The sequence below is a fragment of the Aethalodelphis obliquidens genome, unplaced genomic scaffold (assembly GCF_003676395.1).
Source record: "Aethalodelphis obliquidens isolate GAN/ISIS:26980383/991018 unplaced genomic scaffold, ASM367639v1 scaffold90, whole genome shotgun sequence".
In the NCBI taxonomy this organism is placed as follows: Eukaryota; Metazoa; Chordata; class Mammalia; order Artiodactyla; family Delphinidae; genus Aethalodelphis; species Aethalodelphis obliquidens.
The window spans coordinates 5,809,257-5,825,329 of record NW_020838034.1 but is presented as its reverse complement, the minus strand read 5'-3'; the positions used below and the strand labels follow the sequence as shown (position 1 = coordinate 5,825,329).

Genomic DNA, 16,073 nt, shown 5'->3' with positions numbered 1-16,073 from the left:
AGAGGACTTAGAAAACTTCAGGATGGTGGAGTGTGTGGTTTGAGCTAACATTCAGTGAGTGCTTCTCGGGTCCTAGGCCCTCTTCTAAAACTTGACACAAAGTAACTCATTAGTCCTCACAACAGCTTTATGAGATAGGTATTTTTTTTATCATCTCCACTCTATAGATGAGAAAACTGAGGTATAAGGAGAGTAAGTAGCTTGCTCTGAGTTTTGTAGTTACTGAGAATTTGAACCCAAGAAGTCTGGGAGGAAGGAGGGAGAGAGGGGGACAATTAAGATAACAGGCCTCTGCCCATGGAGAGCTTCTTCAGAGGCTGGTCATGAGCTGATGCTGTACAATCCTGAGAGGGAAGCCCTCCTTAAATTTGTGCTTTAGACACCTCTCTCACCTCACTCGAGTACTGGCCCTGTGGTTAGAATGTGGTTTCCTAGAGAGAACTGCAGGACATGGGGCCAGGAACGGTTGCCGCAGCTCAGATAGAGAGTCTTACAACCTAGGAGCTATGGACTAAGTGTTTGTGTCTCCCCAACATTCACATGTTGAAGTCTAATCCCAAATGCGATGGTTTTAGGAAGTGGAACATTTGGGAGATGATGAGATCTTGAGGGTGGAGCCCTCAAGAATGGGATTAGTGTCCTTATACAAGAGACCCCAGAGAGCTCCCTCACCCTTTGTGCCATGTGAAGACACCTTGAGAAGATGGCTGTCTATGAACCAGGAAGCAGGCTCTCACCAGACGCCAAACCTGCTGGTGCCTTGATCCTCGACTTCCCAGCCTCCAGAACTGAATTTCTTGTTTATAAGGAACACAGCCTATGGTATTTTTGTTATAGTGGCCCAAATGGACTAAGACATAAGACTACAGGCAGTGATGGTCCAGCAAGTGTTTTTAAGCAGAGGCATGGCCTGACTCAAGGACTCGAAGAAAGATTACTCCAGCAGCAGAGTGGAAGGTGGATGGAAGGAATGAGACTGAGATATGAGAAGACAGGTCACTAGGGAGCCCAGGTAAGAGCATGAGAGCAGGGACAGCCTGGATGGGAAGAGAGAACAAAGGTGGGAGAGGGTTCAAAGATATTGTTAATAATAAAAATAATCACTAACATCTGTTGAGTAATTGCTGTGGGTAAGGCTTTGTGCTTGGAGTTTTACATACGTTTTCGCTTTTAATCCTCAAATCAACACTATTTGGTTGGTACTGCTATTATCCCCATTTTAGAGATGAGGAAACTGAGGCTTAGTGAGGGAAATGTCATTGGAAGGACCATCTTTGAAGTTGTGAACATAGGTAGACGCAATCTTGTGATAGAATCCAAATGAAGTATCATTTAAGGATAGTAATTAAGTACAATAAAAATCTAAAATAATGCGAGTTTTGATATAATGCAGTTGGCAAATGGGGTCTTGTACTCACCCAGCCCCTGTCTTCACACAGCGAGCGCTAATATTCTCATTGGGCCATGGATGCAAAGACACCTAGTGTTGGGAAGCAGAGTGGAGGCAGGTTGGTCCCAGCATCTCCAGTGTCTCAGTGTCCTTGTACCAGGCCAGCAAAGGGTGCAAATGACTGGAAAGTCTGGAACCCCTGCTACTGTCCTGGAAATCCAGCCAGTCATAGGCTCCTATTTAATGGGCATTGCCTTCAGGTAGTATCAGACTCCAGCCTGGGCTGCAATTTGGATCCTGCAGCCATAGTCCCAAATTTAGTTGCATAGATTCACCATGAGCCCCAAACCAGCCCTTCAATAACTTTGCAATTAAGATGACCCTGCATGTTACATAACTGCATTTTTTTGACTTTACTTTTAATGTTATGTGGGGTTCTAATATGTACTATTCCTAAAGATTGGAAGAATAGGAAAAGAGTATAGAAGTTTGGCAAGTTCAAAACTCTTTACACCTAAATGGAAAGAGAGTTAAATATCTTAAGAGCAAAAAGAAATGCAAAGGAAAAATCAAGTTCTGTAGCTGCAGGAAGGGGAAAAATTAGGTAATATCACAGTGTGCAAATTGAATCTAGGGGACAAGGGCATGAGACCAGCCTTTTAGAGGGCATCAACAAAGTAAATAAAGGGACCATCAGCTAAAGTCTCAGTGATATCTGATCATTAACCAACTGTCCTTGGTTGAGAAAGTGGCCCAGGGAATAGCTGGGATTGAGATGATTGTTTCCTTTGTAGCTATGAATCTTTCAATCCTGGAAAGATAAGGAATTCAGAATAGACATGTTCAAGATATCAGTTAATACTTTTTGTTTAAGCATATGTATTGTTTAAGAAATTCAGCTTATTAAAGTTATAGTTAACTTTGTGGTTCTGATTTGAACTGTGTTAATTGAGTAATTGATTTACACTTTGATTTTAGTTGGAAATCTTAAGTATATATGAAGTATTGAATATTTTAAAACCACTTAAGAATCACCATATTTAAAACTTTAATTATTAGATTTATAAGCTCTCTTTAAGTATTTGGGGAGGCTTATTTGTTGATTAAAATACTTTAGAAGGAAATTAAATATATGACATTCAATAGTGAGGTTTGAAGTCCTTAAGGGAATCAATTTATACATTTGTAAAATGAGTCAAATATTATCAGTAGCCACTAAAAAGGGTTACTAAAAGTTTCCTGACTTGTAAATGGAACAATATGTTCGTAAGCTGAACTGGCCTTAAGGCTGACAGGTTTTTAATTTGTCTGTTCGGGTTTTTTTTAGTAAATTGAATATGAATTCTTTTTTTTTTCAAAGTATTTGTTTATTTGGCTGGGCCAGGTCTTAGTTGTGGCACACAGCGTCTTAGTTGTGGCACACAGCATCTTCGTTGCCACGTGTGGGATCTTTAGTTGCAGCATGGGGGATCTAGTTCCCTGATCAGGAATCGAACCCAGGCCCCCTGCACTGGGAGAGCGAACTCTTAACCGCTGGACCACCAGGGAAGTCCCTGAATATGAATTCTTAAAAGCAGTATAACCTACGAATGATTTTTTTAAGCACTAAAACCACCTTCAGGGAAATAAATGATAGTGGGGGAGTCTTATTTACTGGAAGGTAGTTTGCTAAGGTCACAGGGCTAGAAAGCAGCAGAGGCAGGATTCAGATCAAAAAGCTTCACACACACCCCACTGCACCCAATCCCTCCTGACGCTAAATCATTCCCATAACTTTATTTTTCTATTGATGTGACTTTCCCACTGGCCTGTGAGCAACATGCTTGCAGAAACTTCTTTTCATCTTTGAATCCCCAGTCTCAACACAGTGCCTTTGCAGCTCCCAGCAGGAGCTCATCCTATGTGTGTTGAATAATTGAGTGAGGAGAACCCAGTGAGAAGAGCAACCCGCAGCACCCTCAAGAGAGGGTTTCAAGTAAGGAGTGTTCCAATGTCAAATTCCACCAAGCGGTCATATAAGGTAAGGACCAAAGGATCTACAGGATGTGATTGACGGGAGACCGTTGGTGATGTTCTTAAAAGCAACATAGATTCTCTTCAAGTCTTGTCGGGGCACCTAGCCTCCACACACGGAAGGCCAGGGAGATACTTATCAAAGTCCAAGGAATAAGGGAGCCTTACTTCTGACTAGATTGTGACTAGTGACAGGTGACACTAGTCACAATCACATTCTCATGGAGATGTCAGAGGAGCCTGCATAGCCTAGCAAAGCCATCAGGACTCCTTGGTGTGGAGGGGAACACCAGGACTTTTCACACAACTCCCTCAACCGTACCACTAACAGGGCAAGATAGTAAAATGATATCTGGTCGTCCTTTGTGGTTGGAGGCAGAGGCGGTCCCAAAAGTCTTGTCCCCTGGATTCTTCCAGCCTTGTTTCTGTGCCTAAGAAGCTACAGCCAAGCCTGTGCCTTTCCCATTTTTGTCTCTGGGCCATTCTGGGCTCGTTCTTCTCTGCCTGTTGACTCCGTGTCTGCTTATGGACTTACCAAGCGTGTAGGAACTAAGCCCTTACTGTATGCTGATACTGAGCTAGTCACTGGGAACTGAAAGGTGAAAAAAGTAGACCTTACCTTCAAAGGGCTGAGAGACTACTAGGAAATGTATGCAAGTAAGCAGTTGTTTATGGTAGAGCAGGATGGGTGTTACCATAGAGGCTAGTAGGGGGAAACTGAGAGGCCCAGAAGAGGGCAACTGTTCTAGTGTGGCATTTCAGGCGAAGCCTTTCTCAAGGTGGTGATGACTTTAGTCGGGGAACAAGAGGATATTAGAGGGAGGCAGGTGAGCCAGGTGGCAGGGACTAGGGCGGTCCAGTAAGCCAAATTGCAGGAGTCAATTTACAAGAGTGAGAAATCATAAGGTATGTGAGGTGGGAGTCCAGGCGTGAGGCTCAGGGACACCATGAGGCCGAGCTCATGTAGGGAAGCCAGCAGATCCTGAAGGATTTCATCTGTCAGGACTGTGACCCTGGACTTTACGTTGTAGGGGGTGGGGGACCTTAGAAGGATTTAAAGCAAGGCTGCGACAGCGTCAGCTTTGGCTTTTAAATAGCTCACTCTGCTGCCTCTCACACTTCTTTCTTTCATATCCCCTTATTTTCATAGCATGTGACTCAAAAACTACATGTGATTAAAGCAGTGAAGTCTAAAAATGGGAAATGTTTGTGGGCTGATATTTACATGCACACAGTCCATCAGCTGCCGTGAGGCAGGCCAGTCTGCTGCATATTGTGGGCCTTTCTCTACTGTGGCCCTTGCTCCTCCTAGGTCTTCTCACTGGTAAGTCTGTCCTTGCCACTGCCTCCCAGGCACCTCTATCTGCCTGCATGTTGGGTTTCTCCAGCAATGGGTCATTTTCACTGAAGATGCTGCCTCACTGGGAGCCAGACTCTGTGTGTGTGTGTGTGTGTGTGTGTGTGTGTGTGTGTGTGTGAGGTGTGTGTGCGTATGAGGGGGTGTGTGTGCTATCATCTCAGACCATGCAAACCCAGATTGTGTCCTGTCACTTTCACACTTCTTCTGCTAGTGAGTCACAAGGACCCTGGAAGTCCCCAGACAGACCGATGGTGGAGGCATGAGATAGGAGATCCGCCACAGCCAGTTTCAGGACCTCATCTGCATCTTGCCATTTCAAGCATGATCCTCTTATGCTCTCTCCCCCAAGCCTCTGAGAGTCACCCTTATTGTGAATTGGGCTTTCCTGTCGCATAAATGACTCCAGTAGGGGATCTCAAACCTGGCACCCTGTGGCTGTTCCTGTCCCTCTGGGTTCTTACTGCTCACTCACATGGCCCCAAGGACCTGGGTGGTGGCAGGAAACAGGCTGGAGAACTGGAGGCCAGAGGAACAGAGCTCTTAAGAAATCCATGGGGAGGGGCCAGGTTCTGCTCTTAGCTTCCAGGGTTTCCGTCTTTTGCTTTCATCCTCATTTAGGAGGAAACCAGCTTGCACTGGTTATCAGGGTCACATGTTTTCAGGGTGGCCACCACCCCAGCCTTTAGGGTGTCCCCTAAGCCTGCTGTAGAATCCTTTAAATGTGTTTAAAACTTGGCAGTTTATAAAGAACTTTTACTCAAATTTAAAATAATCCGATCCCCGGCTTCCCTGGTGGCGCAGTGGTTAAGAATCCACCTGCCGATGCAGGGGACAGAGGTTCGAGCCCTGGTCCGGGAAGATCCCACATGCCGCGGAGCAACTAGGCCCATGTGCCATGACTACTGAAGCCCACGCACCTAGAGCCCGTGCTCCACAACAAAAGGAGTCACCACAGTGAGAAGCCCGCGCACCGCAACGAAGAGCAGCCCCCGCTCACTGCAACTAGAGAAAGCCCGCGCGCAGCAACGAAGACCCTACTCAGTCAAATATAAAAAATTAAATAAATAAATTTATTAAAGAAAGAAAGAAATTAAATAATCTGATTCCTCCAACAATCTTGTGATATAGATAAGGCAGGTAGTATTAAGCATATTTTACAGACGGTGGACTGAGAGATTAGGTGACATCTTCCGGCACACAGCTGGTGATCTGTGAGAATGGAAGTCAGCACGGCCCAGCTGTGGGAATGCAGCAGCAGCAAGGAAACTCAGAGAGCCACAGTGTCCCCAACCAAAGTCACAGAATTGAAACTCAGACGCCGGATTCCTGGAAGCTTCCCCTTGCCTCCACTTTCATAACCCTCCATGAAGCAACAAGCACATCTGTGAGCTTCCCTTCCTCTGTGGCGTCCAGGCCAGGCCCTTGGAGGTCACTGTTCACAGGGGCATCCCTAGGGCACGTGGCAAAAGAATGGGTGAGACAGGTCCTGCCTTAAAAAATGTTCATATTTCTTCGGTTCAATTCCAGAAACATTTATTGAGGCCTCTTGTGCGCTGGTCCTGTGCTGTGTGTGTGTGGTGGGGAACGGGGTCAGTGGCACACAGGGAGGAATTAGGTGTGGTGCAATTCTGCTGCTGGCAGCGCAGTGTAGTCAACAGAGCATAAGCTTCGGGGTCAGGCGAACTTGGGTTTCATGTGACCTCTATTGCTTCCTAGCTGGTGACTCTGGGCAAGTAATTTTCTTAAGCTCTTTGAGTCTCATGGTCTTCATCTGTGAAGTGGGAATAAAAATACGGACCTTACTAGTTTGCTGGGAAAGTTAGATAAAATAATGTGCTTAACGTCCTCAGCAGTGTCTGGCACTGGCGTTTCATGTACTGATCTGATCCCTTTGTGTCTCTTTCCCTCATTGAATCCAGAAACAGGATTCAGAAAGGGAAGCTCTACACACATCCCACTGCACCTAACCACGTGGCTAAACCATCAGCCTTACTTTACTTTATTGCTCAGATACTAATTCCCTTCTACCTTCTCCTGTCCTTGGGGAGCTCATGAACTATGGGGAAACACAAACAACCCAGCTAGTTGTATGAGGCAGAATGAAGTAAAAGCTTTAAACAAAACAAGCCAACAAAAGCACAGGCTGAAGGAAACTAGGAGGAAAGCATGGCCAGACCGGAAGTATGGAGCTCAGCTAAGGCTCCAGAAAGGAAGTAGCACTTGAACTAGGCTTAACGAGTTACTGCGCTCAAGGGTGCAAGGGTGACCATAGCTGCTTGGTCAAGGTGGAATTCCTCCGGGCCAGACTTTAGGTCCTGGGCCAACTTGGGATGAGAAAGATCCATCTGGTGCTAGCATTGCCTTGGCATGCTTCCAGCCGATTTGTACCATCCTCCAAGTGGAGCCAGAAGAGCTCCATGGAAGAAATGAACGCCAGGCCGTCAAGTGGATTCTGTGGTGGGCACCCAGGATGTTGTACGTCCCCACAGTGTGGAATCCCCACTCCCACAAGACAGCAACCACACCCCTACCCCTCGTCACCACAGCTACTATCACAGGACTTCTCAGTTCCACTTTCAGCAGAAAAACCTCACCACCAGGCCTAGGAATCAGTGATGCGGCCAGTGCATCTAGATTCCAGTTTGAATCAGGACCTGCATCCCTCCCCGGGCCAGGCAGCCTTTTCTCTTTAAACAGCTATGCAGCAGACCTGAGTCAGTTTCAGACTTTCTGCCTCCTGGGACTGTGTCGGTGTTGCAAAAATAGAGGTGGGTCGCACTACTTAGGAGTGTTTTTTTTTACATTTCCCTGCAAGAGCACTGACTAGTTTTGGTAAGGATGCAAACAAGATGCAGTCACCAACTTATTTCAGGGACGTTAAGTGTCTTTAATAATACCATAGTGAGGCATTTCCTTGCATTATCTCATTTAACACTCACAAAATCCTGGAAGATGGTACTCCCTGTTTCACAGGTGAGAAAACCAGGACTCAGAGAGGTTAAGTAACCTGCCAAAGATCACACAGCTAGCACCTGGTAGAGCAATGGCTTGAACTTGGGCAGTCTGACTAGTGCCCTGGTGTTACACTCTTCTCTCAAGGGCAGTATAGGCTGGTATCCAAATGACTGTCCCACTGACCGTGCTTAACCTGGCTTGGCACAGCACCATACCCCCTGCTCTGGAAAGATATGTTCCCAGATTCCTGGCTGGGCCTCAGAGGAGCTGGCTTTTGTTTCAGAAGTGGCCAAATAAGCAATTATGGGGGATGCTGGAAAGCAGTTCCTGCTGTGGATGCAGCTGGGCTAAGTGAGTTCTGGTCCTATTCCCTGAATGGGCAAGAGAGTGACTCACAGAAACAGCGGAGATCACCGCCCCCACAGGCCCCTCCCAAGAATTTTGCTTACTCTCCATGACACTTAGTACCTGCAACCCTTAGGACAGCCTTCATTGATTATTTCCTTATATGTTAATTAATGTAAATGCTGAAGGAGACCACTTTGGTGTGGAGGAGTGACCAAGTTGTGTTCTAGTTCTATCCCTATAACTAGCTATGTAGTCTTGAGCAAGGCATCTAAATTCTGTGGATCTCTGTTTTCTCACCTATAAAATAGGAATAATAATCATGGCCCTGACTCTCTCTCAGGCCTGTTGTGAGCCTCCAATGTAATAGGCTGCCTCTGAAGCCTCTGTTCTGTGTTTGCAGGACCAGGGGCTTCCAGAGAGGACTCAGCCCCCACGGTGGTAACTGGGACCCTAGGGGGGTCTGTCATTTTGCCCCTGCAGCTGCAGGATGGACAGCAGGTGGAGAACATCTACTGGATGTGTCGTTTGGTGTCCGGGGTAATAGCCACGGTAACCTTGGTAGAAGCTGGAGGGCCAGACACCTTTTACCAGGCAGAAACGCAGTACTGGGGTCGTTTGAGTGTGATGGGCCCAGGCTGCTCCCTGCAGATCAGCCACCTGAGCTGGGAGGGTGCAGGGTCCTACCGAGCCCACGTTAATCTGTGGAGTTCCCGCATCACCCACGCCTGGGAGTACAGCCTGCACGTCTATGGTGAGTGTCTGGGGAACGGCAACAGGTGGGTGTGTGTGGTGACTGTTTTTCAGACATTTTTATAGCCTTTCCCACTTTGGTTACATTTATAATTTTCTTTCTAATTAAAAGGCTAACACGTGCTCACTGGGGAAAAACATGGAAAATAGAGTTACCTGGGAGAATACCCTGAAAAATCTCGGGGCCCAGGACGTGTCCCAGACCAGTTGCAGCAGAACCGCTGGGTCTGGGCAGAGAATGGTATTTCAGGCCCTGAGAACTGGCTTCTGCCACAACCTACTTGTGTGGCCTTGAGCTTTCTCCTTGCTAAAATAGGAACACTACCTTCTGTGAGAATGAAATTCATGGGAAAGAACTTTGTAAAGCTCTGTACAGATGTACGAGAACACTATTATCATATTCATTTAAGGAAATTTAAACGACTGTTTTAGCAGGGGAAACTACAAAGGGGACAAGGAGTCGGGGGCGGGGGGTGTCAGGCATACGCAGCAGCAAGATCGGCCAGTGAATTCACAGTCAAGTACTTTTAGATTCAAACAGCTTATTACTTATATAGGTAGTGAGAGGGAGAGGGGCCAAAGGTCCTCATCCCACGCCCCAGAAATGATGACACTGAGAAAAAAGGAACCGGATGAACATAACGGGGGTTGCTGAGAAACAAATTCTAGACTGCAGAGAAAAGGTTTCGTAGTCAGCAGCTCTGTTCTGCGAGGGTGGAGCAGGAAGCCCTGAACCCCATGACAAACTGCTCATGACAGCCTCCCAGGAGGGACCGGTGGGAGTCCTGTGGGAGATGGCTTCAAGGTAATTCTTCACAAGCCACCCTCCTGTCGTGTTCTGGGAGGATCACAAGGCCTTTTGCAAGACTCGGATTAGCCGTGATTCTAGTCTTTGCTTGAGGAACAAGGAGGCCATGGATGGCAAGTTCACCAGGCAAGGTCACCATGATGCCATGGCAGAGCTGTTCCTCTACAGTGGGTCGCAGGAAAGGTACCAATGAGGAGTGAGGATGAACACAGGAAGCTAAGTGATGGAGAGAAAGTGGATATCCTTCTCAGACATCTTCCTGGTCTGTGTGACAGGAAATATTCCTATTAGGTGAAGGCATTTTTTTTTTTTTAAGTCGGGGATGATGGAATTGCCAAGGTCAGGTTCACATGGTTGGGGAGAAAGCATTTCTGCCATAAACTGGCCTGCAATGGCTGTGGCCCATTCCTCAGACAGGGTGAGGGAACACTGGGTGAGGGGCTGCTGGGACCTGGGGTAGGACTGTTCACCCCAGGGGTGGTGGGAGAGCCCTCGCACTATGCTGATGGTCATTCTGGCAAGATGAGCTCAGTGCGCGTTCTGGGCAGGATATAAAGCTGTGCAAACCAATCAGAGAGGGCTCCTGGGGCAAGAGTGATGATAAGGGGCCAGGCTTTCATCCTTCACAGGGTATTTCCCAAGTCAGTGGCGGTTCGTGACAGCCTTGCTAACAGGCAGGAAAGGGGTTTTGATTTCTAGGCTAAGGAGACTGAGTCTCAGAGAGAAAAAAATGACATACCCGTGACAGAGAGCTAGAAAGATGCAGAGAGCTGGGAATAGAACTCAGGTACCCCAATGCCACACCCTGGATTTCTCATATGTCCCTGTATTTATCTTCCTGAGCTTGAGAGGACACTGAAGAGACAAGGGCCTGCAGGAGGGGTCGCAGGGGAAGGGTTTGGATCCCAGGGCCTGGTCTATGGAAGACACACTGGAGTGAGGCAGCAGAAAGTTACCCAGCAGTGGACATGTCCAGCTTGCCTTCTCCTGGGGGACATTCCGGGCTGTGTTGTCCTATTTTGCACAGTTGAGTTGCCCCTGGGGCTACTGTCAGGTGGACCCCAGGGCAGAGGCCCAATAGCAGAGCAGTCTTCTCCCAAGCCTTGTGACTTTGTTGCCTGTCCTGATTGTCTGTTGTCTGCAACTGCTCTTGCTGCTGCCCTCAAACCGTCCTGATTCTGGCCTGGGGAGGCAGGTGGGCAAATAACGAGACTCTGGATACATTAAGGAGAGCATCTGGGTGCCTGGTCCCGGGATGAGAAGGGATGGAGTGGAGGTGGAAGGGAATGCAAGGACGTAGGAGAAACCTCAAAGGCATAGGGCCGCCTCCTCTGGGAGCCTGGTTCATCATCTGGAAGCTCAGTGTATACTGCAGAGCGCCCTACTGGAGGAAGATGTAATTACAACACGGTTCCTTGTTTGCCCGTACAGACAGCCTTCATCTACTCAGGGCAGGGTAGGAATTCAGCTTTGAGGTCAGATCCATTGGATTTAGGATCGATGAGACTCTGGGCAAGTAACTTAATAGAGTAGATATAACACCTTCCCTACCTACTTCATAAGATTGTTCTGGGAATCTGAGGAGATATTAAGTGACATGCCTTATAAAGCCCAAAGCTTGAGAATAGACGTGGCCAGCTTCTGCCTCTGTTGTTCCTTCTGTATATTCAGGGTGGCGCAGGGTCTTGGCAGCCACGCCTCCTGCTTCTGCCCTGTGAAGGGAAGGTCCAGAGCAGTTTTCCAGTCTTCCGTTGGTTCTTTGTTGCACACAAAGAGCAGCTGGCCCGGCCCCGTGTCACAATGAGCTCTAGGATGAGTGGGAATGGACACTGCCTCGTCATCCTAACATGCATGGCAGAAAGCAGAGGAGGCACTGTGACCTGCAGCTGGACACCCCTGGGGCCCCGGACTGTTGTGTCCCACGGAGGGTCTGTCCTCAGTGTCTCCTTGAGACCTGGGAACAGTGCTCTGAACCTTACCTCTGTGGTCAAGAACCCAGTTGGTAACAACAGCTCCCTCCCTGTCTTGGTGCCGCCCTCATGCACAGGTACCTGAAACCCAAGCACACACCCTGCTTGGCAGCTCTAGAGTGGACGGAAGCTGGAGGAAGGAGTCTTGTCCCCTTCAGGCCCCGAGGAGAGGGGTGAACACCCTTGAGAGAGTGGGGGGGCCAGGGTTGGTCTGTGTGGTCAGGGGAGAGGAAGGAGACCCGCTGGACCTGATGGGGAGGCTGGAGTGGTCTGGGCAGGAGGGGCTGGATGGGACCTATGGCTGCCCCAAGTGGCCAGGGAGACTCTGACGCTGAAGCTGTGGTTTTCTCTCTCCATCTGCAGGACCAGGAATCCTGGGAGGGGAATCAGTAGGGGAGATAGTGATCAGCACCCTTGGGAAGTCGGCCCCTCTGCCTCTGGAAGTCCTGGTGGGGCAGGAGGTTGAAAAGGTTACCTGGAGCTCTCCAGGGCTTGTGGCTATTTTGCAACCAGGACGGGCAGGCAAACCAATCCTTGTTGCTGGGATGCAGGGACCCAAGAGCAGGAGAGTGAGTGTCCTCCGCCACAACTACCCTCTTCAGATCAGCTCCCTGAGGCTGCAGGACTCTGGCTCCTATAAAGCCTGGATAACTCTGCAGAGTCCTCCGATCAACAACACCAAGGATTTCACCCTGCGCGGCTGTGGTGGGGGTGGGGGGTAGAGGGCCTACGTTTGAACTCTGACCTTTCTTCTCCTCTGCTTGGCCAAGCCAGAGCCTTCTTACAGCTTGAACTATCTCTTCTTGGAACAGAGAGTCTGCAAGAGCCCAATATCACGGCCAGCTCTCAGATCATGAAGGATGGGACCTGCTTCATCACCCTGGCTTGCTGGATGGACCAGGCTGGAGAGGATGTTAAGTAGAGCTGGGACCCCCAAGACCAGGGGGCAGTTGCGTCTCACAGGCGGACCACTCTCAGCGTGTCCTGGAGATCTGGGGTCAGTGACAGGTATCGCTGTACTGCCAAGAACCCCATCAGCCAGAGCTCCAGCTCCATCCCTGTCAGGCCCCTCTGCTCAGGTAATCGCTTCCTTCTGAGAACCTTTCACTGCAGACTCGGTCCAGATTCACAGCATCCCTGCCTGCCTTCCTCAGGGTTCTAGGAGTGGTTAAAGAAAAATAGGGCAGGATTAGTTTGCAGGAGGGAGCATCTCTGGGGTGGCAGGAGATGAGGGTTCTGGCACTACCATCCCACTCTGCCCACCTTCTGTTGGCCCCAGACCCCCATGCCTGGACTTGCAGCAGACTCAGCTGGGTATTGGCTCATTCCCGGCACTCCCTGAGGGAAGGTGCTTCCCCCATCCTCACTCAGTCCCGCAGAGCCCACCGAGGAGGGGTCCCAGACCTCCTTGCTTGTGTCCTCAGAGAAGCCTCAGCCCCTACTCCTGCCTAGAGCTGCTCCGAGAGGGTAACAGGGCTGTGCTCCTCCGGTGGGCAAGGGTGGCCTCTCCTGGGTTCCACAGGCCATGACAGGAAACTGCCTCGGTCCAAACACACCTGTTCCTCTCCTCTTCTCCACTGACCTCTGAAACAGTTGTCTCTGCTCCCTGTCTCTGGTTCCTCACCAGCCATTCACTCCTCAACCCCTTGTGGCTGGTTTGCCCCAGTAGCATCCTGATAGGTAAGCTCAGGGGCTACTCCTCAATTCTGTTACCCTCGACCTGCTCTCCTCAGCCACATGGGCTGCTCTCTCCTGGACCTCTTCTCTCGGGTCACAGTCCTTCCCAGGACTGATGTTGCCCCATGCCCATGCCTCTCCCCACATCCCTTGTTTTCTTCCTGTTGCCAAAGGCAGAAAGCTGGTTATTTAGAGCCCTTGTCTTCCTCACGCTACCAGCCATTGCTCACACCTTCCTCACTTCACGTATTCCTCACCTGGTCTCCTAACTCCCCTCCCCTCCCAATCATCCTCCTGACTGTGCTGCTAGGGGGTTAATTCTAAATGAAAGCCATGCTTATGTTTCTTTTCGCTTAAAACCCTATGATGTCTGCCCACTATCTAAGGTATAAATATTTTTGCACCTCTTTCTTCATTAAGCAACATGCATTTACAGAGCATTTTTAAGGCACCCAGTGTTGTTCTAGTCATTGAAGGTACAGTGAAGAAGAGGTCTGGATATATTCCCACCCCTTGGGGAACTCACCGTTACAATCATCACGATCTGCGGCTAACCCTAGTAAATGACTTTAGGAGAGCACTGAGCGTGCTGTATAATGGCCTTTGTGCATGTGTCTGTGTTCTCCACGGAACCATGACAAAGCCCATGCTTACCCTTCTCTGCATCTCCAATACACAGCATGTAATAATAGGTGTCTGAAGTGTGAATCTGACAAGATTTTAAGGGGCAGCCTAGGCTGGGTGTAATGGGACACAAGGAAACAGGATAATTGGCTTCAGACATTAACATTCTCCCTCCTTCTCTATGGGGCCTGGAGAACATTTCAGCTCCATCCCCAGATCCAGCTTCCTCAAGGGATCTCCAGCCCACTCACACCTCTGACTTTTCTTCCTGGAATACTCCTTTCCCTGTTTCCCTGTCTTCCCATTTCTTTTCTTCTCTTCCTTTTACCCAATTCCCAACCTGTGATCATTGTTTATTCAGGTTCCTTCCTACTCTGCTCCTTGAGGAAAGAGTTTCTTCTCTTTTTGATCCTGGGAGCTTTGCAGATTAAATAGATTTCACCTTGACCTGTGGAGAAGCCAAGAGGAAGAATGTGAGAAGAGGGTCACCCTGTGAGACACAGAGATAAGGAAGTCTACACAGAGAGAGAGGAGTGTGACCTGATACCAGCATCTCCTGGTGTGAGTGAGAGAGAGACGTCGATTCTGATTAAGTGGAAAACTGATTTCTTTTGCAAACCGAGTTCAAAACAAGCAAGAAACTGCTACATATCTTCAGTTTAAAATAATCTGTTTATGTCTTAACTGTTTTAAAGTGTTCAGAAAGAAAAGAGGGCTTATTCACATAAGAAAAATTGAATGGTTTGAAGCATAGTTAATATATAATGATAATATGTAATTAACAAAACTATTAAATTTTGTGCATATACATTATTTTTTGTTAAAATTTAAGTAAATGGGCTCAGAGGACCCAGATTCAACTTAAATTTCATCTCCTTGGAGCAGCCTTTGACCACCTTATTGAAGCAGGTCTTACTTATTCATAGTCATTGTACCCAGTTCAGTTTTGTCAAATTATCACAATTTGTAAATATATATTTATTTGTTAGTTGTCGTGGTCTGAACGAGGGTTGGAAAATAATTTCTAGACACAAGGCAGAATGTAAAGAAGATAGAATTTATTGGAGGGCAGGGTCGCTGCCAGAACAGCGTGTTGACTTCCTAGTAGTCTGGGACACTCAAGCCAGAACGTGTGCTACTGCTCAGTTTTTATAGCCAGAACACAAAAGAATGGTCCAAGGTGAAAATTTCATTTACTGATTGGTCAAGGCACATATACCTTCCTTCTATAGAGTGGGAGTGGGACAGGACATATGCCTTTCCTTAGTTGGGACAGGTCCTGTTTCCCAGGTGAGCATTGCCCAGGTGGGCTCAGGAATTTTGTAACCATTACAACATGGTGGGGAGGGCAATTAAGAGTCCAGTAGGGGGTGTAACGCTGACACCTTTTCAGGCAACGTCGTCCTTTATCCTTGAAGCATCATTGTCCTTGGAGCACCACATTAGTTTACTTGTTTATTGTCTCTCTCCCCCACAAGACATTCAGCCCATGAGGACAAGAACTGTATCTATTTTGTTTACAACTGTAAACCCAAAGGGTAATAGAGTTCTTGGCTTGTGGTAGATATTTCAATATTTTTTTTAATGCATGAATAACTAGTTGGATTAGAGTTGAGAACATTCTTTTTAAGATTTGAAGACTATCAGAAAGTTTCGTAAAAATCTGGGACCTATACCATTGTGTGTGTGTGTTTTTCTTTCTGCTTTCGATAAAGGAAGAAGAAAATGGGATCTTTAGCTTAAAATTTCCTTGAGTGCTCAACAGCTAGCAAAAGAAAGAAGTTAAAATAAGAAGAAAGTCTCTCCTACGAGGTTCTGACAGGAAGCTGCTCTGAAGTGCTAAATAGTTTATCTAGAGTTTGAACCATATATAAACAATGGAGCCAAAATCATAATTTAGGTGTGAGAGAGGACTTGAACATCTCCTTCTCTTTTTTCACTCTCAGCTGATTACCTTGGTTCCTATTTCACTTACAATGAGGATTGACAAACTCCACCCATTACACACAAATCTTCTAGCCAAGTAGTTAGTGATTTATTCTGAAATGTAAATGGGGTGCTGGAATCACAAGATATTTGAGGAAAACCTCAGTTGAGAAAGACAGCCTCCAAACAAACAGAATCAATTAGAAAAAAAAAAAAAAGGAACCTGGAAGAGAGATAATGCAGGGAGCAAGA

At 47.7% G+C, this 16,073-nt stretch overlaps 1 protein-coding gene across 3 annotated transcripts; it reads left to right on the top strand.

Moving 5' to 3' along the window:
* Nucleotides 1-5,779: 5,779 nt before the first annotated feature.
* Nucleotides 5,780-15,570, top strand: LOC113614019 (SLAM family member 9-like). 3 transcript variants are annotated; one of them, XM_027095270.1, is made up of 5 exons: nt 5,780-7,531; nt 8,467-8,817; nt 11,958-12,163; nt 12,407-12,673; nt 14,257-15,570. In XM_027095270.1, the coding sequence occupies exons 1-4, from the start codon at nt 7,234-7,236 to the stop codon at nt 12,449-12,451; spliced, it is 900 nt and encodes a 299-aa protein (XP_026951071.1). In that variant the 5' UTR covers nt 5,780-7,233; the 3' UTR covers nt 12,452-12,673; nt 14,257-15,570. The 3 variants fall into 3 exon arrangements, with proteins under 3 accessions (XP_026951071.1, XP_026951072.1, XP_026951070.1); XM_027095271.1 differs by lacking the exon at nt 11,958-12,163; XM_027095269.1 differs by lacking the exons at nt 12,407-12,673; nt 14,257-15,570 and having other exon boundaries at nt 11,958-12,399.
* Nucleotides 15,571-16,073: the final 503 nt, after the last annotated feature.

Coding starts and splice junctions, on each gene's coding strand:
- LOC113614019 (XM_027095269.1), top strand. CDS start 7,234: ATGTTGTACGTCCCCACAGTGTGGAATCCCCACTCCCACAAGACAGCA. Junction 7,532..8,466: donor TCGGTGTTGCAAAAATAGAG/GTGGGTCGCACT, acceptor CTGTGTTTGCAG/GACCAGGGGCTTCCAGAGAG. Junction 8,818..11,957: donor GTACAGCCTGCACGTCTATG/GTGAGTGTCTGG, acceptor CTCCATCTGCAG/GACCAGGAATCCTGGGAGGG.